The 25,153-nt window shown below is 40.7% G+C and overlaps 1 protein-coding gene across 5 annotated transcripts in view; it reads right to left on the reverse strand.

Annotated features, from left to right (window-relative positions):
- Nucleotides 1-2,790: 2,790 nt before the first annotated feature.
- Mnd1 (meiotic nuclear divisions 1) overlaps nucleotides 2,791-25,153 on the reverse strand; it is a 68,368-nt gene continuing 46,005 nt past the window's right edge. For all 5 annotated transcript variants that reach the window (XM_028894281.2, XM_037206690.1, XM_037206689.1 and 2 more), the window contains 3 exons: nucleotides 20,749-20,863; nucleotides 9,259-9,303; nucleotides 2,791-3,027 (listed from right to left, as the gene is read on the reverse strand). In XM_028894281.2, the coding sequence (XP_028750114.1) occupies nucleotides 2,921-3,027; nucleotides 9,259-9,303; nucleotides 20,749-20,863 (267 nt within the window). In that variant the 3' untranslated portion in view covers nucleotides 2,791-2,920. The remainder of the gene's footprint in view (nucleotides 3,028-9,258; nucleotides 9,304-20,748; nucleotides 20,864-25,153) is intronic.

Raw genomic sequence — 25,153 nt, forward strand, 5'->3', positions numbered from 1 at the left:
ATTTGATAAGAGTTAAGGGAACAGCATCTACCTGAGGCAGACCAAGAACTTACACTTCTTTCAGACCACAGCATGGCAAGCATCAGAGAACTCAGATACGCTTCATTTAGCACAGAGTGCCTTGACCCTTGTCCAGTCTCAGAAGGCCCTTTCAGTGATGCGATCTGAGCGGCGACAATGATGAGGACTGGTCAGGATAATGTACAATTCTTTTCCTTTCAGAACCTCTTAAAATTGGAGCAGCTATGACTTGAGAGATGTAAAAGGTAACACATGAAGGAGAATGGTCAGGTGGATATCAGCTCCCTTAACACTTCAGGCCTCATTGAAGATACCGAGATTCCCTAATGTTGCATGATTGGGCTAGGTCCTAGATCACTTGTAATATTATTCCAGATCAACTCAACTTGTGCCTCATAGATCTTCAGCTCAACAACAAAAGTAGCCTAAGACTATCAAATTACCTGGAGACTGCCTGAACCAATGGTCCCATTTTCATACCAGTATTTCCAGTTCTACACAACAGTGAAGTCAAAAGCATTCTTCCACCTGAACAATGCAGTGAACGGAACTGTGGCAGACAAGCCAGCTGTTCTCACAGAGCAGCCATCATGAAGACCAGGTATAAAATCTGTAACAGACTTCACTGTGTTTATGAAAGAAAGGGTAATCAAAACTAAAAATCAATCACTTCCTAAATAGTTTCCTACATTGTATTACTCCTTCTGCTCTTTAGATTATGTGTATCTATTGCATCTGAAGGGTGGAAATATCACATGAGTCGGAAATGAGGCACATGCCTGTGGTCTCAGCATTTATGAGGCTGAGGCAAGAGGACCAACTGTTCAAGGTCATCTTCAGCTACATAAACTGAGGCCAGCTGGGCTGTGTAAGAATCTGTCTCAGAAAAATAAAACAAATAAACAAATAAAACCACACACACACACACACACACACACACACACACACACACACACACAAAACCCACCCTCAAAATGGCTGGTGAGATGGTTTAGCAGGCAGAACCACTTGCCCAGAATTCACCTTAAACACACACACAAAGGAGCTGGCTACGTCGGCATGCAGCTGGAACCCAGCAGTCCATGGCAAGATGGGAGGCAGACACCGGAGAGTCACCTCGAGTTTCTGGAAAATTTTAAAACTTCCAAAAAGGAAAAGACTACTACATGAGAGCATGCTCTTCGGTAGGGACCTTACCTCTTCCCGTACTATCATCACGTTGGCAGGAGGAACTTACCCACACTACGTGTCAGCAGCCTGCTCTCCTTCTAGAGTCATCTATTAAATATCTGCCAGCACACTGTTGACTCAGGAGAGTGCTGTGATTCCAGGTTAGTCCAGGAACACACCCAGCCCACTCATTCTCTACCATCCTCCTGAAGATCCAAATCCAGAGTTACCTGCTTACACAGCAGCACCTCAAGGATTAGGGGGAAAGGCATCTTTTTTTCACACACACACACACACTTTTTCTAAACAAGGAAGCAATAAATAGTAAGTTATGTCTGAAAACTCTTAAGAATTGGGCTGGAGAGATGGCTCAGAGGTTAAGAGCACTGACTGCTCTTCCAGAGGCCCTGAGTTCAATTCCCAGCAACCACATGGTGGCTCACAACCATCTGTAATGAGATCTGGTGCCCTCTTCTGGCCTGCAGTCATACATGCTGTATACATAATAAAAAAATAAATCTTAAAAAAAAAAAAAAGACTTTCCACATTTGTGTTATCAGGTGTTTCTTAGCTTTTTTCCCCTTTTCCTTTGCAGCACAGGCTGGTCTCAAACTCACAGCAATCTTTCTGCCTCAGTATCCCAAGTGCTGTGACTAAATGCATGAGGGACCATGCTAAGCTCTGTGCTTCTATTTCATACATCAAATTCTTCATCCAGGGAGAATATCTGTTGCCCTGGCAACATAAACTGACCCCAAGAACAAACAAAGATGGACCAATTTGCACTGCCCACAGCCAGGAAGGGATTAAGCAGGCCCAGAGCAACCCCTAAAAATACAAAGGCCTGATTCACTAGCAAATGGCCTGGATGCCACTGGGTCATTTCAGACATATGGAGCACTTTACTCAAGTTACTTAAAAGAATACCAAAGTTGGATAGTGTGAAGATATTAAGGTATGTGTAGTGAGCCTTGCCGTACCAGCTTTTGTCTTTAATTTTGTAGTGTCTGCAAATACTCCAAACGGCTAAGCTGAGCGCTCTCTCTCTCTCTCTCTCTCTCTCTCTCAACCTCCCTCCCTCTCTCCCTCCCTCCTTCCTTCCTTTCTAGCTAGGGTGGGGGCAGGCACTCACATGATTATGTGTGTGCTCTAAGGAACATACATATTTCATGTTCTGAAAGGACATAAATCAAGACAGTTGGTCATGGGCTTGTTCTTTCCAGTAGAAAGGTACCAAACATTAGAACAACGCAGTCTCCATGTCGGAGGAATTGTAATATAATTCTAGATTGAAGATTGAAGGACAATTTGCTGTACTTTCTGGTTTGCAGTTTGCAAAGATGATACAGCAGACTGAATGTCAATCACATACATTTCCACCGAGTACTGAGATTTGGACTTGTGTGTTTGTAACAGGGCATTCAAATTCATTCAGTATTTAATATCTGAATACAACTTAAAAACTCCATCATGCCATGGCTTTGCTAAGAAAGCTGCCCAGCGACTTGACCGGGTGGTGGCTTTGCTTGCACTGCCTGTTTTAACGACACTTTAACGAGCACAATGTGGAATAAGGTTACCAAAAAGGGGCGAAGAACATTCTTATTTTATACTTTATTTAAAATTGTAAAACGATAAACGGTTAACAGACAGATGAAAATTTGGTACCAATAGAGAATGTTTAAGATTTGACGATTCATAAGCACACAAATCCTTTCTCCCAAACATTTTAATCTATGTAGTCAAAGTCTTCTGGAATTCCAAAGTTCTTATCAATTTTATTTTCTTCAAATCCAAATTTTCTTTTGGCCCAGGATTTTATTGCAAATATGTTATCTATAAAAAAAGATTAAAGATGTTTTTGAGAATTAAAAACACAATCATAAAGCATCTTAATCTAATTATTATCACAGTGCTTCCATCACTCTCGGCTCTATTAAAATAAGAAGCGGTTTGCTACTTAAGGATGCCAAAAGGGAGTAACGCAGACAGCAGTTTCCTTGAGTCTTGCCACATTCCTACCAGAGGCCAGGCTCCACTCCTCAGCAATCCCAGCTGCTCTTGCTCCCAGAGGGAGCACTTTCTCACCAGACCTTTGTCCTTCCCCTCCAGTAATGGCTTCCAGATAATCAGGACAGCCTGAGGGACTGGGCAAGAGGGCGGGAAAATGGTCTCTTTAAACTGACACAGAAACAGATGTGTCTTTGGTGTCCCGACGGGAAATCTGTATTCTACCACTGAAGAGAATGTACCTCCTTAAAGGAATTTATCCCAAAAAGGAACCCCAAATTGTATACGAAGATTTCCAGAGAAGGCTTTTCATCCCAGTGTAGTAACAACAAGGAGGTCAAGGCCCACTCAAGCATCAGTGAGAAGGCAGGACAATACCACATGGAGAAGCAGAGCTGCCCCTGGGTTAAGAATAATGGTCTATATAAGTCTCATCTATTATATAATTTATAATTAAAATGCTTTCCACAAACACAAGAACAATGGCCTGAGATGTCCAAGTCTGTTAAGAGGACACTGCACTCGTGGTAAAAATGAGTAAAAGATTAAAACAAGTTCCTCCTAAGTGCCAGGGCTGTATCATGTCATTACCCTTTCTAACCACCAGCCACACTACCTTAGAATGTTCTGGAGACAGAAACTTTAAAGATGATTGAGTTAAAATGAGGTCATTAAGGTAGACTATAATCAAATTTGATGGTTATCTTTATAATTTAGATATAATGAGAGAGGTCAGCAGCTGGTGAAGAAAGATGACAGGAAGTAAGAGGCAGCCATGTGCAAGGCAGGCAGTGGCCTTGAGGCAAACTGGACCCAGGCCTTCAGATTATCAACAATAGTCCTATCTCTTGTTGAAACTACTCTGTAATATATATACACACATATATTCTGCCTTCCTTCAAATCAATACATGAATTTAGTTTCCCTTAATAGACTATTTCTGTGGAAGGATGATTCTAAGTATTAAATAAATAAAAATTTTGGAATTCAACTTTCTTTCTAGAGTGACTACTACTAACTCAAGAGGCAGACAGTACTGGACCCCAGCTGGAGAAAAGGACATTGTTGGATGAGCTTTGAGTCTGGTTAATATATATATATATATATATATATATATATATACATATATATATATATGTATATGTATATATATGCTTTAATATGTTTTAATATTTATATTTTTTTTAAAAAAAGAACAGTGTTAACAAATGTCACTGTTTTTCTATGAATGAGTTCTAGAATGCCAACAGATATTTATTTATTTATTTATTTAAGATCCATTTATTTATTATGTATACAGTGTTCTGGCTGCATATACACCTGCATGTCAGAAGAGGGCACCAGATCTCATTATGGATGGTTGTGAGCCACCATGTGGTTGCTGGGAACTGAACTCAGGACCTCTGGAAGAGGAGCCAGTACTCTTAACCTCTGAGTCATCTCTCCAGCCCCCGCCAACAGATATTTAAATAAAATTATTCTTTATAACAATCTAAAATGAATCTTCACTTTTCTTTTTCTTTTCTTTTTTTTTTTTTTTTTTTTTTTTTTGGTTTTTCGAGACAGGGTTTCTCTGTGTAGCTTTGCACCTGGAATTCACTCTGTAGACCAGGCTGGCCTTGAACTCACAAAGATCCGCCTACCTCTGTCTCCCAAGTGCTGGGATTAAAGGTGTTCGCCACCGCCCGGCGAATCTTTACTTTTCATAATATGAGAACATTAAAACACCAGCATGAGGCAGTCCAGGATCTGCTGGACTTGTGTTTAGTTTTACAGTGTATGCAGTCAGGAAAGCCTGGCCAATTATAGCCCAGTACTTAGAGAGGTGAGACAGAAGACCAGTACTAGTGTACTATAGATACTGCAGAATGTGCAGAATATGTGCCTTCAAGATGACACAGGAAGAAGCATCATTAATGCATTTTCAAACAATTATAAAGTCATGTGTGTATCAGAGAAAAAAGACCTTCCAAGACAGGCTCCATGAATGTGGAAAGACTTCCAGGAAACAAGGACACACACAACAGAGGTGGCTTGTGAGAAGATACTGTGAACCTGGGTCAGAAAGAAGATGGGCACCAAGGAGGCTTTCAGCTGCTCTGAAGAAAGGAGTTTCCTGTTCACATCAAGGAGAAGAAAACATCCAAAGACTGAAAACAAAAAAACCAACAAAACCGTACTGTGATATCTAAGGGTCAATTTAAAGATGTTGACCAAGCTTTCCTCAGGCCATTGGAGATCTGCCTTATTAAGACAGTGCCATATATAATCCTGACAACACATTCCCTATCAAATAATTTTCCTATTGTACATAATTTTATAAGTCAACCAAGACTAGTCTTTTAAAAGAAACAACCTTAAGACTTATCTATCAGTATTAATTCCTGGTGGTTCATATGCTTTCATACTAAACAGCAACAGAAGAGTTTTTGCAGTGAAGTCTCCACCTCATGCACTAAGATGCCTTTTGGTTCCTAGCACAGAAACTAAGTCACTAAGTCCCTACTACCTGAATGTATTAGGATGTAATTTGTTAAGTAAGATGTAAAGTATCACAAAACATTAATAAGATAGAGTTCATCTATATTTAAAACTCTTTTTTTTTTCTTCTTGTTGCTGTTGCCTTTTTCAAGACTCTGTGTAGCCCTGGCTGTCCCGGAACTTACTTTGTAGGCCTTGAACTCAAAGATCATCCTGCCTCTGCCTCCTGAGTGCTGGGATTAAAGGTGTGAGCCACCACCATGTGGCTGCAATCTCTCATTCTATAAACTAAAATGTTGACCTATTAAACAACAGCTATTCTTTTTAAAAATGTTACATATTTTGGTTTCAGGTTTTGTTTTTGTGGGATTTCTGTGTGTGCAAATGTGTCTGTCTTTGTGTTTGAACGTTTTCTTTGGCTCTTCTACTGCTTGTCTGTTTTGTCCTATTCTGATTTATTTTACTTAATTTTATTTTATTATTATTTTCTAGATACCTCTATGTATCCTAATGACAGAGAGAAAGAAAGAGTGGATTTGGGTGGGTGGGGAAATAGGGAGGACCTGAGAGGAGTTGTTGGGGAGAGCATAATCAGATTATATTGTAATTTTGAAAAATCATTTTCAGCCAGGTGGTGGTGGTGGTGGTGGTGGAGGAGGACATCTTTAATCCCAGCACTCAGGAGGTAGAGACAGGCAGATCTCTGAGTTCAAGGCCAGCCTGGTCTACAGAGTGAGTTCTAGGACAGCCAGGGCTACACAGAGAAACTGTCTCAAAAACAAAATTAAAAACAAAATGTATTTATTTTTATGTGTATGTGCATGTGCCCGCATGAATTTATTTAGACCACATGCATGCAGGAGCCTTTGGAGGCAGGCAAGTGTGCTGGACACTTTGGAACTGGCATCACAGGGGTCCTGAGCCTCCACGCAAGTGCTGGGAACTAAACCTGGGTCTTCTACAAGAGCAGTACTCTTAACTACTGAGCCATCTCTCCAATCTGGAGATTCATGGTTCTAGAAACATTTCAAGGACATTGTTAGGTAAAAATAAACCAGACTTTAGCTGACATCTAATTTTTTTTTTTTTTTGCTATAAATAACCCTGGTCTTTTTTATTGTTTTGAACCCAGGGAGGTTTTCTGAGGTGTAACTCACTTTATCTATCTTCATTTTTTTTAAACACATGCTTATGTGAAAAGAGCTAGCTGGAGCCTTAAGTGGGAATATTTTCCAAGTAGAGTCTCATTAGCCCAGGCTGACTGGGAAGGGATGTATGATATAAGATGGCCTTGAATTTCTGTCCCTTCTGCCTCTATCTCAGAGTTCTGAGGTTAGACTGTTCTCTGCCATGCACAGTTTGATTTGGTGCTGAGAATCAACCCTACTTTGTGCATGCTAAGCAGTCTGCCAACTGAGCTACATGCCGAGTCCAGGAAAGACAGTTCTGAACAGCTAATTCTGTTATCATAAAAACAACCCTTCCACGGGCTTTTCGCTCTCTCAGGATTTTTTGTTTTGTTTTGTTTTGTTTTGCAGCTAACCACAAAGGGAGAAAAATTTCTTATAACAGTTTTTCTAATGATAATTTTGGAAGTTTATGATGAATTGGAAAACAATTTATAGTTGCTTACTTAACAACCAGAATTTACAGGGAACTGGGGAGCCAGAGAAGGGGGTGTAAATGTCTAAAACACCATGCTGAAGAGCTTTCAGACTCCTATTTAGTCCCCTCAAAACGTGAGGCAGGCATTATTCCCAGAGACAGAGGAGGAACAAGCTCAGAGAGGGTCAAAGGGTCACGGAGCAGACTCAGAGGCACTCCGAGCGGCTTCCTTCTGCCCCACATCCTGTTGTTCCTACAGCTGGGCGTGTTGCTTCCCTGCCACTGACTGGAGGGAAATCATGAAGTTTTCTTTACGTCGCGTTGTGGTAGCGGGAGGCCGAGCAGGTGTGTGTCAGGGAGCATGGGCGGAGGTCAGAGTCAGGCCTCACCTCCACCACCTGCATCTAACTTAGGTCCTCAGGTTTGGAGGCTTTACTCCCCGACCCATCTCGGCCCCCGACCACCTTATCTTCAATCCATACGGACACTTGCTTCATTTTCACACTCAGAATCTTGTATTTCTCAAACCTATATAATATCACATTTGTTGTCATTGTTATTGTTAGCACTTGGGGGAGATAAGGTCTTATGTGGCCTAGGTTAGTCTTAAACTCACTACCTCGCCAAGACTGGCCTTGAACTCTTTTCCTGTCTCCAGCTCCTGAGTGATGGGACTCCAGACATGTGTTACCACACCTCCCCTGTATTTCTCACTTTCTTATACTCCACTGACACAGTGTCTGCTCTTTTCTCTCGTTTTCTTTATTAAAGCAGTATTTTGTTTAGGAAACAAATTATAATAAATGAAATAAATAAATAACAGTTTTATAGGAGCCCAAGGGGAATTTCATTAATATTTTCTACTTATTTTATTGTAAAATAGATTAGGGGGAAATGAGGTTTAAGTTTTCTGTGAAATGTAGGCCTGGACCGGCGGCAGGAACCTGACACACATGCCTGCTCTCCCAGAGGCTAACCCGAGACTCCACAGTCCCCTAAGTCTTCCCCACTCGGCTTCAGCCCTACACATACCTCCTCCCAGGGGAGCAGACGATAACGACAAACACCGGGACGGGTCAGCCTCTCACGAGATGGAGAAACTCAGTCACCACCATTTTATTACTAACGACTGGGAAACATCAGAGCTACTCTCTGGCAGGTTTAGTATTATTAATCATACTTGCATATAAATCACAACAACCATTACTAGCTTGCTCCTAAACTTAGGACATACATAATGCATTGTGAGAGAGAGCTGGCTTGACACAGGATGCAATCTCACAAAGCACCCCAAGCTGACCTCACGCATGGTCCCCTGCCGCAGCCTCCCAAGTGCTAAGCTTGTAGGCCTGTGCCAGCACACCTGGTGCCACAGTGTCCCACTAACTCACACTTCTTAGACTATCTTTGTGGTGTAGATCGGAAAAAGAAAACAGGCTCACGGAGAAGAAGCTGGGCCTCTAATTGCGGTAGCGCAATGCGCTTGGCTCCGCTTCAACCTGAGGAACAAGGATCATCACATCTACCTTGAACTCCCACAGGGTAAGGGGAGAACACACCACCCTCACTACAGGAGAGCAGCAGACAGCCCTCAAAGCACCTTAGCTGTTCTTGTCTCGAGAAGACATCCTGCAGGAGTCCGTGGACGCCCAAAGGGATTATAAACCCGAATACAGGAAACTGCAGGCTGCAGACACTTATCACCGGGAGGGCACTCTCCTGGCATGTGTGAAGCCCTGTTTTCAATCCCCAGTACCAAAGAGAAGCACAACTACTTGGAGCTTCAAGCACACCCTTAGATATGTGAGTTCAGTGATCAGAACCTGGCTTAGGAAAAGTTAGACTGGGAGCTACTGCTGGCTTCGGAGAAATGCACTTTCGTAAAGATGATTCGGAAGCTGTGTGAGGCACTGAACTGCCCATCACCGTGGAGCCTTGGCTACCGCCCACTGGTGCCACTGCAGAACCTACCAGTCCATCGGTTGGCGGCTTCTTTGGCTACTTTATTTGCTTGACCTGAAAAAAAAAAGGAAACCGGATAAAATGATATGCAATTATTTATACGTATAAAACTACCTCCAACCCTCTACAGATATTTACCAACATATTACAAATTACACATATACTAGAAATTACCATGAAAAAGCTAAAATAGTAGTACACCATTGTATTTTAAAAACCTATTCCAATGCTCAAGACAATTTTTGGTATCTGCAATTATATTAAGTAAACAGAAAATCGGTATGAACAACTTCCCTTTCTAAATGTCCATCACCACTGTACTTCTTCTTTGAAGTACAGGTGTATTTTATAGCTTCACTTATTTATTTGTGTGTGTAGGGGGGCACAGGACAGGTGTGAAGGCCAGAGGACACCTGACAGCTGTCGGCTGTCTCTTCCCACCAGGGAGTCAAGTCTGTGTCAAGCATTTTTAACCTCTGAGATACCTTGCCATTCCCTAAAGTACAGGTTTAAATGAGATTGATAAAACAATTTACTGGTAAAATAATTTACTCTATATATTCTTAGGTTACAATAAATCTAACTTTTAAAAATTTTAGAAAAAAAGCCGGGCACGGTGGTTCATATCTTTAATCCCAGCACTTGTAAGGCAGAGGCAGGAAGATGTCTGTTAAGTTCAGGCCAGACTGGTCTACGTAGTGTGTTCTAGGGCAGCCAGAGCTACACAGTGAGAGCCTGCCTCAAAAAAAAAAAAAAAAAAAAAAAAAAAAACAAAACCTATTAGAAGCAAGAAAGCAATCCCACATGAGAAAATAAGTTATTTTAATTTATATGTTAAATATATAGTTTTATACAGGTGTGCCAATGCATGGCTGAACTTCAGCACACTAGAAGCTGAAGCAGGAGGATCTCAAGTTTGAGGGTAGCATGGACTACATGGTGATAATTTATCTCAAAACCAAACCAAGAAATTTAAAATAATGAATATACACTCCTACTAAATGTATCTGTACAAGTATCTTTCAAGTTACTCTAGATAGACTGTTCATAGCAATGCCATGACCATAAACATCCTTATACTGATGACATTTTTGTTTGGTTTGGTTTTGTGTTTCGAGACAGGGTTTCTCTGTGTAACAGTCCTGGCTGCCCTGGAACTCACTTTGTAGACCAAGTTTGCTTCAAAGTCATGGAGATCTGTCTGCCTCTGCCTCCTGAATCCTGGGATTAAAGGAATGTACCACCAAGTCCAGCTGACAGTTATTTCTTTTAATTATTTATTTTTATTTTATGTGCATTGATGTTCTGCCTACATGTATTATCTGTGTGAGGGTGTCAGATCCCCTGCAATTGGAATGACAAACAGTTGTGAGCTGCCATGTGGGTGCTGGGAATTGAACCTGGGTCCTCCAGAAGAGCAGCCAGTACTTTTAACCACTGAGCCATCTTTTCCAGCCCTGATAACATTTTTTTTTATGAAAACATACATTATATATGACGGATTTCACCCTATTAACTTGGTAGATTCATTAAACGGTTGTACAATCATCACCACTATCTTAATTCTAGAACATTCTTATCAACAATAGAAAATCATGTATGCCAAGCAGACATCCACAATCCCCATTCAGAAGCTCCTAACAACCACCATTTGCTTTCTATCTAACGGCTTTCTCTTGTGGGGATACTTCATATGAAGGAAACATGTTCTCTTGTGTGTGGCTTCTCTCCACACACCAGTATTTTCAGGGTTCATCACAAATCAATACCTACTATTTTATATAATAAACTACATTTTACAACTTGCTTGCCCATTTGTCTGCTGACAGACATTGGGCCATTTCTACTAATCCAAACAATAATTACATTGAACATATTTTCAATTCTCTTGAGTGTAAGTCTAGAAATAGAACTGATGACTCACGTGGTGTGCACTATTTTGAGGAATGGATAATTTTGGGGGTTGATTTCTTGAAACAGGTTCTTACCTTAAGCTCCTAGCTCACTTGCCAATCTTCTTGCCTCTGCTTCCTAAGTGATAGGATTCTAAGTATATGTCACCATGCCTGGCCTTTCATTTTCTTTTTTTTTTTTTTTTTTTCCGAGACAGGGTTTCTCTGTGTAATTTTGGTACCTGTCCTGGACCTCACTCTGTAGCCCAGGCTGGCCTTGAACTCACAGAGAACAACTTGGCTCTGTCTCCTGAGTGATGGGATTAAAGGCATGCGCTACCACTGCCCGGCCTGGCCTTTACTTTTCAAAGTAGCTGTACCATTTTGTAATCCTACCAGCTACACAAGGGTTCCAATTTCTCCACATGCTCAGCAACACTTGTCTTTAAACACAAAACAAAACTGTAGTCATTTGGGGCTGGAGAGATGGCTCAAGAGTTAAGAGCATTGACTGCTTTCTCAGAAGACCTGGGTTCAATTCCCAGCATTTGCATGGCAGCTCACAACCAATTATAACTCTAATCCAGGGAATCCAATGCCTTCTTCTGAAAGAAGGCACTGCATTTACATGATGCACAGAGATCACACAAGCTGAACACCCATACACATAAAAATTAGAGAAAAATGTCATCCTAAGGAATGTGAAAAGACATCTCACTATAGCTCTAATGAGGAATGCTGTTTCCTTAGAAAAATGTTTAATCTGTTGACCATTTTAAGTTGAAATTTTGATCATTTAATTACCAAATTATAAGTTCTTTTTATATTTTGGATATAGCTTATCTGTCAAATAGAAGGTTATAAACATTTTTCTCATTATATAAGTATCATTTTATAATCCTGATAGTTGAAAAAAGTTTTCAGTTTTGATGAAACTCAAGTTATGTTTTCTTTTGTTTTAATGGCACACTAAAGTAAATGATGCCTAATGCAAGGAGAGAAAAATACACATCTATGTTTTGTTTTTTTTTTTGAGAGATGTAGCTTGAGCTCTCACATTTCGGTCTTTGGACATTCAATTTCTGCTCCAGTAAGCAGAGGAGTGCAGGCTAATTTATTACATGTGTAGATCTAACTGTGCCCAACAGCATTAAAAGATTTCTTTCTCAGCTGAATGATCTGAGAATTCTTAATCCTGATTACAATCAACCATGCTGACTTCTGGACTCTCACGTCCATTTCATTAATCTATGTCTCTCCTGACCCAATATCACACCCCTCCAACGGCTAGATATTTGCATTAAATTTTGGAATTAAAAAAATTAGTCTTCAATATTTAAAAAAAATTGTTTATTTTGGGTCTCTTCTATTTCTATATGAACTTAAAGAATTTCTGAAAAATCAGCAGGTAGAACTGTGATGGATTCTTCACTGAATATGTAAATTAGTGTCTGGAGTATTTCCACCTTAACAGTTTAAGTCTTTCACCCACTAACCTGGCATGTCTTTCCACTTATTGGAATCTTTATTTTGTTTCAACAATGTTTCAGTTTTCAGGACACATCTTTCCCTTCGTTTGATATTTTTATTCATAGATCATTTGATCCGCATTGACGCTATGGAAAAACATGGATTTTCTTTCCTTAACTTCAGTTTCAATTTGTTCATTGTTAGCAATACAGAAATACAAATATACTTGGGCATGACGATGTAATCCCAGCATTTGGCAAGGCTGAGGCAGGAGGATCAATCGTTCAAGGTCAGCCTGCACTACATAGCAAAACCCTATGCTCTAAGCAAACAAACAAAGAGAACGTGATTTTTAAAATAATGACATTCTGGTATGCAAACCTTCTGAAATTATTAGTCATAATAATTTTGGTGGGATGTTTACTTCCATTAATATAATTATTGTTGAAGATTTTTCAATTTGGGGAGTATTTATTTCCATGCATATAAATATTGCTGAAGATTTTCTATATAAATATAAAAATATATAATCTAAAGTCAACTAGCTTTACTTCATTGTTTTGTTTGTCGATTGGATGGTTGGTTTTTCTAGACAGGGTTTCACTGTGTAGCCCTGGCTGTCCTGGCACTCACTCTGTAGACCAGGCTGGCCTCAATTTCTGAAAAATCAGCAAGTATTTCCACTGCCTCTGCCTCCTAAGTGCCAAGACTAAAGGAGTGCACCACCACCACTTAGTTTTTCTTTCCAAGTGAGTATTTTGTTATTTCTTTTTCTTGACTGGCTAGAATTTCAAGTAAAATGTTGAACCTGTAATGAAAGTAGACCTCCATCCAGGAAGATGACCTCTTAGGTGGAGGAAGTTCATTTCCCAGTTCATTGAATACTTTTAATTAGGAAAGACTACTGAATTTTGTCCAAAAAAATGGCTTTTAACTGGGTGTGGTGGTACACACCTTTAGTCTATCATCCAGGAAGCAGAGACAGGGGAAATCTTTGTCAACCAGAGGCCAGTCTCATCTACATAACAAGTTCTAGACCACCCAAAGATACACAGTGAGACCTTGTCTCAAAAATATACAACTTTTTTTTTTCCATTTCTTTAGACAAATACTTGGTTACCCTTGTCCCACCAAGTTTTATTTTATAAATATCTTGTTACTGGATTTTTTTTATAGGTTATGTTGTTTCCTTGGATGAACAAACCTTGCATCCTTAAGATAATCCTTTTCGCATGCTGATGGACTTTGTTTACTAATATTTCGTTGAGATTTTAACTCTATTCCTAAGTAATATGAATCTTAAATTTTCCTTTCTTGTTATCTTTGTCTAGCAGTGATATCAGAATGATGCTGGGGTCAAGTGACACAAGAAGTCTTTTCTACTTCTCAGCTGAAAAGAATGATTTAAAGGTTGGACAGAGTTCCATCACTGAAGACTAGGCTGTATCTATGCATGTCTGCTTAGTTCAAAGTGTTAAATCTTCTACAACTTGATGTTCTAGTTCATTTGACCTTTGGGGAGGGGGTGTTCAGGATTTAACCCAGGGCCACAGGCATGCTAAGCAGACAAGCCAACTACCCCCATTCCTCCTTCAACTGTTTATTCAAAGTATTGTCCTGTTTTTAAATACTAGAGTTTTCATTATTCAAATAATTACTGTTGATATATCTATTTGTCTCTTTAATTCTTTAAGCTTTTGCTTTATGTATTTTATCATTCTCATATTAGTTGCATATATTAGTTACTTTTCTGTTGCTAGGATGAACCCCATGACCAAAGGTGACCTAAGGAGGAAGGGATTTTGGTTTACAGTTCAGGAAGAACCATTATGGTGGGGAGGCATGGCAGCACGCAGCAGGCATGGGAGAGGCATGGTGGCAGCAACTGGAAGCTGAGAACTCCCCTCTTCAAATACAAGCAGGAAGCAAAGAGCAATCAGAAAGGATGAAAAGCTTAACCTCTCAAAATGTGCCTCTGTGCAAACCTCCTCCAGCCAGGCTGCAACTCCTAAACCTCCCCAAACAGGAGCATCAGCTAGGAAACTTCAAATGCGGGAGCCTGTGGGAAACACTGCTCATTCCCAGCTCCACAGCTATGTATGTACAGAACTTGTATCTTCTGACCCTTCATCGTCATCATAAACTGCACTTTCCACACTAGTAATAACTCATCTCAGAGTCTATTTTCTTTGCTCTTAGTTTAGCTGCCATGACCCCTTTCAATTACTGTTTGCAAGTCTTCCTCCAGCCTTTTACTTTCGACATATTTTAGTCTTTAAATATGAGTCTCTTGTAGGTGGTGTATAATTAGTTTACTTGCTTCCTTCAATTTTGGCCTTCCTAGCCTTTTCATTGGAAAACAAGCCATTTTCACTTAGTAAAATTATGATATGATTTGCATGACATTTTGTCATTTCCCATGTGTGGTGGTTTGGGAGAGAAACGTCCCTCATAATCGCTCATATTTGAACACTTGGTCCCCAGCTGGCGGCGCTGTTACGGGAGGTTGTGGAACCTTTAGAAGGTGGAGCCTTGCTGGAGGAAGTACATCACTGTGGGTGGGAAGGGGACTTTGGGAGTTTATAGCCTCACCCCACTTCCAGTTCATCGCTTTGTTTCTGTGTGTAGTGACGTGCACTTGGCCAGGCTGCTGCCATGCCTCCCTTGCTATTATGGACTCTCCCTCTGGAACCACAAGCCAAGGTAAACTCTTTCACTCATAAGCTGTCTTTGGTCATGGTGTTCATCGTAGCAACAGAAAGGAACTAATGCACTATGTCAAATGTCCCTTTTGTCCTTCAATTTTTCCAAAAATAATGTTTGTGTTAAGAAGAGTTATTTAAAGTTTCTCTGTCTTTCTCCCTCCCTTCCTCAAATTTCTGCACTCTAAAATAGCAAGGAAAACTGAGAATGAAACTCAGGTTTTTGCATGCCAGGAAAATATGAAAGAAATGTCACCCCTCCCCTCCCCTGCTGTTTCTTGTACCATGTATTTTGGGAGTGGTTTTGTTATCTTTTGGTGACTATCCTGAGGACTGCCACTAATGTCTGAATTTATAACATTCTATTCAGATAAATACAGAAAATTCAGATAAATATCAACTTAATTTCCATAGAAAGTTCTCTCTGCTACAGAACACCATTTCCACCCTCCAAATAATGCTAGTACCGCCACTGTATCTTCTATACACGTGGTTGTTTACAGACACTGCTGCTTTATACAACTGTCTCCTAAATCAGAAAAGTAAATAGACAAAAACTATGTCTATTGTCTATTTACTTAACCAATAGCCTTCACTGCTGATTTAGTTCTTCATATTGACCAAACTATGTTCCAGTGTCAAGTGTAAGCTTGACACTTGACTTGAGGATCTTTTATTTTGCCTGTTATTATCCCTGGATATAGAAATCTTGATTGACAGTTTTCCTTCAGTATTTTGAATATGTCCTCCTCCGTTGCTTTTGGCTTCTATATTTTCTAAATAGAAACAAGCAGTTAATTTTTGTGAAGATCCCTGATTGTGATGACTTGTTTCTTTCTTGCTACTTTCCAAATTGTCCTTAATTAGGACAATTTGATCATAATGTTCTACAGGTCTCAGGATCTGGACACATTTCCTCACTGGTTCTTCCTAGACTCAGGACATGTCTACTGAACTACCTTCCATCCTGTTGGTTCTTTCTTCAGCTGGCTCCAACCTCTGCTTAACCACTCTGACTTCACTTCTGTTGTTGCGGTTTTAAACTCCAGATTCCTACTTGGCTCTTCTGGCCTGATTTCTATTTCTTCATTAACATTATCTACTCTGTGAACTATCCTTAGGCCTGCCTTTATTTTTTTGGACATGACTCCTTTGGTGACAATGTTTTTTTAAAACAGTTCACTAAAATTTTTGTCTAATAAGCCCAACAGTGCTTTTTCAGAACAGTGTCTACTGAGCACTTTAGTCGTGGCTTGTAGGGTACATTTTCTTGTTTCTTTGCATGTCTTACAATTTTTTAATACAAAACTGCACATTTAAAATATAATGTGGCAGCCAGGCAGTGGTGGTAGTGGCACATGCCTTTAATTCTAGAACTCAGGAGGCAGAGGCAAGTGAATCTCTGAGTTCAAGGACAGACTGATCTACAGAGCGAGTTCCAGGACAGCCAGGGCTACACAGAGAAACCCTGCTTCAACCCACCCTACCCCACCAAAAGAAGAAAAACAAAAAAAACCAAACAAACAAACAAAAAAAAAACCCAGGGTTTAAGTTGCCTAGGCTGGTCTTGAACTTTCAATCTTTATGCCTCTGCCTCCTAAATAACTGAGATTATAGGCATGTGCCACCAAGCCTGACTTACTTTCAAGTATTTTTGTGAGAATTCAGTTTCTACCACTAGTTTTATCTAGTCTTGTTCAAATAATAAAGTGGCTAAAAATAGTATTATATAAAACGATTGCTTTGACTTCTCACTTCCCCGGCTATTTACAATTAAACTTGTTAATAAATCAATCATCACATTGAAATGATGAACTACAAATATTTCCTGCAGGAACTATTTTAAGAAAGAAAATATATAAGCATGTCTATGTGAACTATTATCAGGAAAGTGTGTTCTACACGGATCATGGACAGCCAGGATAAGCCCAAGTATTGTAATGTGGCTATGAGAGCTTGCTATTAAGAGCTAAATCCTATTAAAATCAATTTCTAAAACACATAATCCTTTAATCCAATTCTTCCTACCCTAACTTGATAGCTGAAATCCTATGAAAATCTTCATTATAAAAAAGCACATTAGTATTTGGGGTTAGAGGTTAGAACCTAGTAAAGTTATTTAAATTTAATGATAAGAAGATTTCTGACATCAGCTACTAACAATGTTAAATTCTTAGATCTGTGGAATTTGTAGTTTTCACTGAAATTTTCAGGACTGATTTACTGCACCTGCTGCATGGGAGGAGGAAGGGCTGGGCAGTAGTCAGAGTTCAATCTGCTCCATAAAAATTAAAAAACAATTGTTTTTTTTACAGATATTTTCCTGGTCCAGCAAGCACCCCGCTCCTTTCTGAGTCCAGTCACACATATGTTAGGCTAGGGTGCCCTCAGATCATGGGTGCCAGTTTAATATTTAACTTTTTCTCTTTGCTATGTCTTCAAATACACTAATTTGTTCTTTGGCAAAAAGTAATCTGCTATTAATCCAGTGTAATTCTCATGTCAAATACGGCTTTCCTGTCAAAAAGAACTGATGTAGGTCTCTTTGATATCTTTCATACTGCCTCTTCAGTTTCCAGCTTATGGACAACTCTAAGCATTTTAATGCTCTGCCCTGCTGGTTCTGCTCTGGTCCAGCACTGACAGACAGATTACTCTGTTTGCTCTGTGTGACATTTTCCTAGTCTCTGCACAACTGGCATATCGGCCTACATTCCAAACACACACACACACACACACACACACACACACACACACACACACACACACACACACACTCTTTCTCTCTCTCTCATTTATATTTAGGGTTCACAGACTTTATTAGTTCAACAATAAACAGGGAAGGGAACATGCCAACTATCATGCCTAGAGCATCATTCACAGACAGGAAAACCACCCTTCGAAAGCAAAACATACATTTTTTTGCTAGGTGATTTTGGATTTTTGTAAGTATTCCTAAACTTGTTGCAGGACATGCTAAGTTACCTGGCAATAGTTTGATGTTTTCAATCGTGAGTCTCCTGGTGTGTAAGTGATAGCTAGAAGTAATGTCAGTAAAGGTCACTTGCCCAAGGAACCACCTGGAGCAGTACCAGGAGAATTACAAAGTAGAAAATCTTAACTCCTCGCTGAGGAGGGCTAACACTTACAGCTCCTGAATAGAGAAAAGACTGGAAGAGGAGCAAACGTGGGCCACAGAGGCTATCTCGCGAGACCTTACCCAGGAGCAGAGAACCTGAGCTTGCTGTACCCAGCAGGGCTGCACAAGTAGATGATCTGGCCATAGGCGGGTTTACCAGGTGTTTGGAAGGGTCTACACTTGGCTGTATGGTGTACTTTGATCTTGCAAGGGGGAGGTTTTTTGCCTCTCCCCGGGGCATATTATAAAAAGTCCTTTTGAATAAAGGACGAGGCTGGTGGGTACTGACCCAGGCCCTCCTGAGACTCTCCTGTGTTTCTGTCTTTCTTCTCATTGTCTACATCTATCTTTCTATCATTTCTTATCCTTCTCTCCTCCACCTAAGAACTCTTCAAAAGGTGGGTGCTGGACTCCTACAAGCAAAGAAGTGCTGTTCCAAGGAAAAGCGGCAGAATTACTGCACACTGGCTTGCTAGTGCTGTTCTCTAGAATCTAAAAATTTTACAAAGACTTTCACGAAGAGATGGAAGTAGAACTCTCTGAGACAGTCATTCTCTGCAAATTCAGTGTTTGGGAGACATGTTTGGCCACAGATTTTTTTTTATCACCATCCTGTGGAACAAAGTGCTTAGCTACATCTGGCACTACAATAGCTACTTCACCATCAGAGAACAGGAGAAAAAGGAGGCAGCATCTACCAGCAAGCTAGGCCTGCTTATTATCCGGTCTCAGAAGTGAAAGGCTGCTTGTTCAAGATGTCAGCTGTGTGGTGAGCCTAATGGTCTCAAGAGCTTCACAGACATGCTTCTTCCCTAGGCTCAACACTCAGGTGACTTGCTTTCAGGACCATCATGCATGTACCTTCCAGCAGTTCCTGAAAAGCTTTTGTTTTCCCAGAAAGAAAATCTGACCCTCACGTTCTCTGACCAGGTCTGCTCCTATCTGACTGCAGTTTTCTGATCTAACAACTTCCCCTATGGCAGCACTTTTTTGCTTAGCTGATGTATTTCCTTTGTATTTACAATCTATACCTCTTAGTCATAGTCAATAAAGATCTTCCACGTTGTGGACACCACTGTATGTTCATAGGTGTTTCCTTGGGCAGGTGACCCAGACTGTGCTGAAATCCCAGCATTCCGGAGGCAGAGGCAAGGGGATTTCTAGCTTACAGCCAGCCTGGGCTACAAAGAGAGATCTTTTTCTCAAAAGACAACAACACACATGGAGATGCTAGGCCACCTTAATTGTAATCCAACTATGCTCAGGCTACTTCTAAAGTACCAAGTAGTCCCAGGTTTGTCACAGTCTCAGTCGTGTACTATGTCATACCTTTAAAAAGATACACTTGGTAAAGTTTGCCCTAAACAAAAGTAAGCTAAAATAGAAAAAATATGGAAAAAGTTATACATATTTTCCCAAACAGTTAAATGCTGTGTCTTTATAATATGCTTTTTAAAATTCTATAAGTGTTCTAATTTTAGGTTTCTATAAATACATAAATAATACCAAGTTCTGAAGATTCTGTGTTAAAACTGACGGAAGGCAGGCAAGGGGGCTTGGTGGGTAAAGGGTCTTGCCGCCGAGCTCGACCGCCTGAATCAGATCCCCGGAATCCACATGGTGAAAGGAGAGAGCCAGCTGCTGTAAGCTGTCCTCTGCCCTCCACACACGAGGGAGAAAATCACTGGTACACTCATAAGGCAAGCGCTGGTATTTACAATATCCTTTTCTTAGAAGGTAATGGTTGATTTCTTCACAGACTGGAGGTGGCTAAGACCAAACTGCTTTCTCTGGCCTCTCAGTTTCCTGACTATCTTAGGCCTCGACTGTCCCATCCCCTTAACTGCCTTCCTTCTGAAAGGCTTTCTGTGCCAAGCTGTGAGCACTCAAGGCTGGACTGTGAGCCTCCTTAGTAGCAACTGTGAGCAGTGTCTTTGTTAGACCACAGACACAGAGTGAGCAGCCGCACCAAAGCCGTCTTAAAGGAGAGTGTACGTGTGTAAACACACACTCACACCACATACACACACAGGGGGGGAGATATGATGTTTTCCAGGCAACTAGACACGCCCAGTCTCTTGTTTCAAAATTAAGATGTTCAGTGGTTGCCGGGCGTTGGTGGCGCACGCCTTTAATCCCAGCACTCGGGAAGCAGAGGCAGGCGGATCTCTGTGAGTTCGAGCAGCCTGGCTACAATGAGCTCCAGGAAAGCGCAAAGCTACACAGAGAAACCCTGTCTCGAAAAAAAAAAAAAAAAAAAAAAAAAAAAAGATGTTCAGTGGTGATAAGAACTTACGTATCTCTTCCACAACTTGTGGGTCACATTCTCTGTATTTTTCGACTTCTGCCTTAAGTTGATCCCTTTGGTTCCGAAATGAAGAAAGTTCTTTTACAAGCATGGCTCGTTCTTCCTGGACATAAAGGATTTTTTGTACAATTAGGCCAAATAATGTAGCAGGCTTTCTTGGACCACCAGCCCCCAAATCATGACACAGAAACTTACTATTAATTATAAATGCTCGACCTCAGCTTAGGTTGTCTCTAGCCAGCTTTTTACTTAAATTAACTTATTTCTATTCATCTATGTGCTACCTGAGGCTCATTTACCTCTTCTACGTACATACTGTCCATCCTGTTTTCCTGCTTCCCCCATGTCTGTCTGTCTGCCAGCTAGCTGGCTCCCCTTTTCTCTCTGCCCACCAGCCCTGCCTATTCATCCTCTGCCTAGCTATTGACTGTTCAGCTTTTTATCAGACCAATCAGGTGCCTTAGGCAAGCAAGGTAAAACAGCAACACATCTTTACAAATGCAGTATAAACAGTGCAACACATCTTTACATAGTTAAACAAATATTCTATTCCACAACAAATCTCATGTGTAATAAAGTAATAAGTTCTGTAAAGCACTTATGTATTTGACATGATATATTTATATGGTCAGCTTCCAGTACCCATGGGTTCTGCATCTGCAGATCAATCATCTACATATCAAAAAATACTAAAAAAGAAAAACATATACACACCTGTACTAAACATGTACAAAAATTTCCCTCAGTGTCAGTCTCTGAAATTTACAACAGAAAAAAATGTTTACAGAGCATTTCTGTTATAGTAGGAATTATATGTAATCTAGAGATTGTTTAAAATTATGAGGATTATATAAGCTATACGCAACTATTATGCCATTTTATAGACATATTACAATTATATGTAAGTATATATTTTACATATCTATTATATATAGACATATATAATTGGCAATTTTCATTCATGTACTGTATGTGTGGAGCTTCCATCCTGAGGGTCCTAGGAGGTGAACTCAGGCTGCCAGGTTTGGCAACAAGCACCTTTACCTGGTGAGCCCTCATGGGTCCAACTTAAAGAAGGGACTTGAGCATCCAGATTTTAGTACCTCACAAGGTCTTGGTGCCAATTCCTCAGTGAACACACCTCAGTATACACGCAAATATGCACAATGTAAGAAGAAGCCTAATTCCCATCCTTCTCTGAAATCTCAAATGCCTTTCCTGTATACTGAATAACGAAATAAGAATAAATATGTAGAATGCAACAGTCATACAGGCAAGAACAGATGGTTACACCTGGATGAACTCAAGGATGATGATGTCACCACAGATCAGAGGAAAGCGTGCACTGCTTTTGGGGTAACTTCATGGCTTGTGCTTGTGCATGGGAGCTACAGTTTCTGGCAACATTAATCATTGAACAATTATGCTTCAAAAGGTGTGTGAAGAAATGTTCTAGATTTTTTTCAACTTTAAATGATTAACCTTTATAAATATTTAAAGGGATCAGAAATGCCTCCTGCCATTTTTCTTTCAAGGTGAATCAAATAAGGCTTTTAAATAGCATAAGCCAACAGGCACTCTTTGACATTTTAGACAGAGCGCTCATCAACACAGAGATGTCACAGTGCTATGACTGTGACTGACATTTGTGAAACCTAGAAAATGACTCACACAAAATCAAATGCTGGTAAAGACTCTCAGATAAATACAAGGCAAAAATCAAAGTTCAAGAAGCCTGAATGGGGCTGGCCTAGGGCTTCCCTGCAACCCTGTACTTTCTATTTGTACTCTGGTTTTGGTTTTGTTGAAAACTAAAAACTATATATGATTTAAATGTAAATGGGTGCATATATTTAGTAAATGCCATATTGACACAGCTCAGAGAAATTTGAGGCTAACTAGAATGTGCCAGAATGGTTACTACTTGTAGTGATCTATCGTGTACACTAATAAAATGTGCCTGAAGATCAGAGAGACAAAGGAACAAGCCATTGCCATGTCTTACTTGGCCAACTCCACAAATCCTCTGTATGTCTCTGAGTTCTCAGCTGAAAGGCTTCAGCCAAAAGAGCTTCTAGCTGAAAGGGACGCTTCTGCTGAAAAGCCTTAGTTCCTGTATACTCACGCCTTACATACCTTTCTCCGCCCACCATATCACTTCCTTCTTAGTGCTGTGATTAAAGGCATGTGACTTCCCAAGCAAAGGCATGAAATCTCAAATGCTGGGATTAAAGGCATGTGATTCCTAAGTACTGGGATTAAAGGTGTGTGTCACCATTGCCTGGCTCTGTTTCTCTCCTAGACTGAATCAATCTTATGTAGTCCAGGGTGGCTTTGAACTCACAGAGATCCAGACAGATCTCTGCCTCCTGAGTGCTAGGATTAAAGGTGTGTGCCACCACTGCCTGGCTTCTATGTATAATCTAGTGACTTGCTCTGTTCTCTGATCTTCAGACAAATTTTATTAGGGTACACAATATATTACCACAACTACTTGCTGTCTACACCCAGATTAAACATGCTTCAGTGGAAGAAAGAGGAGGAGAAAAAGCTAGGGAAGACAGAAGAAGCAAAGGGGTGAAGGTGTGTGTGAGCGCAGCGGTAAAATCTCTACCATGGTATTTAATGTCTTCATGCTGCTTGTTCCTCAAGTACAAAACTGCAGTCACTTCTCATACTGCTGGCATGCAAAATGCACTTAAAAAGTTCCTGACAATGTCCTGGTGATAGGACTTCCTCAGCAGCTTTTCCATAGCTGATCCCTGACAGACAGGGGGTGGGTACTTTTGAAAACTGCTGCTAAGACTTCCTTAGGAGTCTTTCTGATTACTACACCTTCTGCTGGCTGAAAGCTCCATCGTGGCGTGATGGTAGGCTCCTCTCCACCCACAGCTACACTGGCTAAGTGGATTGACTCATACTCAGTTTCTAGACATGCTAATGCCACTCTTCATTATGGTGCTTCTATCAACTATAGAAAAAGTTAGAACAGGTTTGGGTGATACCTGGAGCTTCCCTTCTCTTAAATGGTTTACAGAAATTACCATCTTCTAATTCCTATCTGTGACTGTGCTGGAAACTAACATAAAAGAATAAATTTGAAGTAAACGTGGAAGCACAAACTCCCTGTAAACCTGTGACACGGTCCTTCTGCAGTGTAACATTCTCAGATTGCTTCCTTTCACAGTCAAGTGACAGGAATCGAGGCCGAGCTTGAGTGTCTAAGAGTTCGTGCTGATCTTTAATGTTAAAATCAAGAGGTTTTGCTCAGTTGTCTGTCGTCCTTTTCTTCCCAGTGGTCGAGTGCTTGCTTAGCATGCACAAAGCCCTGACTCCCAAATCTAGTATCACAAGAAGGAAAGAAATAGACCCTGCCTCTCTGCCCCCATCTCCAGCAGATCAAGCAGATCTCCTACAGCCTCCCCAAGCCTTACCCCCAACGCCATCCCTTTGTCATAGCAACCAACTTCTGTAGGCACTTCTGGGAACCTGCCTGCCACATCAGCTAGGAAAGCAGGTAGGCAATCTTCAGAACTTGACTCTCTCTCCTCTCTCCAAATCCAATCCCCCAGTGGGGTATCCCCAGCTCTGGAGCAGACCACCTGCTGTAGCCTCCTCTTCCTCTCTGGCCCATCTCTAGATCACACAAACCTTCTCCTACAGGCGGACACACTGCCCACCTCCCCACATCCTTTTGTCTGAGCCCCCAACTCTAGCAGGCAATTTCTGGAAACCCAGCAGACTACCAGCTTTGACCTCTCCTCCCTCTCTGCACCCATTCCCAAGGAACTAAGCAGATCCTGGAGGCACAGCCTGTATTCCTCCCTCAGTGACCCCCATCAGCGACCTCCTAGCCTTCAATCCCACTTCTAGCCCAGCTCCACCCTAAGTGTCAGGTTCCAATATCAAGAAACACATTCTAAAGGGAATCCCCAATACCTGTCAAGCTCTCAAGCATTCCCTACAAGGCAACACACAGCCACCACACTCTCCTAAGAACCACAGAGGGTAATAGAAACCAGGAAACAAAATATTCACCCAACAAAGACAAGACCAGATATCAGCACCTAGAATTACAACTTTCCCAATCCCAGATGCCAAAATGCCGGTGTAAAAAACACAATCAACAACAGCCAGGACAACTAGAGCCCAGTAACCCTACCATAACAGCCATGAGAAATGCAGTGTAGCTGAAGCATAAGATAAGGACTTCAAAATAGCCTTGATGAATATGTTAGAGGTTCTCAAAGAGGAAAATAATAATCCATTAAAGAAATCGATGGAAACACAAACAGTGGGATGAAAGAAGAAAGCAGTTCAAGAACTGTAGGTGGAAACAGAATCAATAAAGAAAACCCAGTTTTCTGAGGGAAAACTGGAAATGAAAAATTTA

Source organism: Peromyscus leucopus, chromosome 6 (genome assembly GCF_004664715.2).
Source record: "Peromyscus leucopus breed LL Stock chromosome 6, UCI_PerLeu_2.1, whole genome shotgun sequence".
In the NCBI taxonomy this organism is placed as follows: domain Eukaryota; kingdom Metazoa; phylum Chordata; class Mammalia; order Rodentia; family Cricetidae; genus Peromyscus; species Peromyscus leucopus.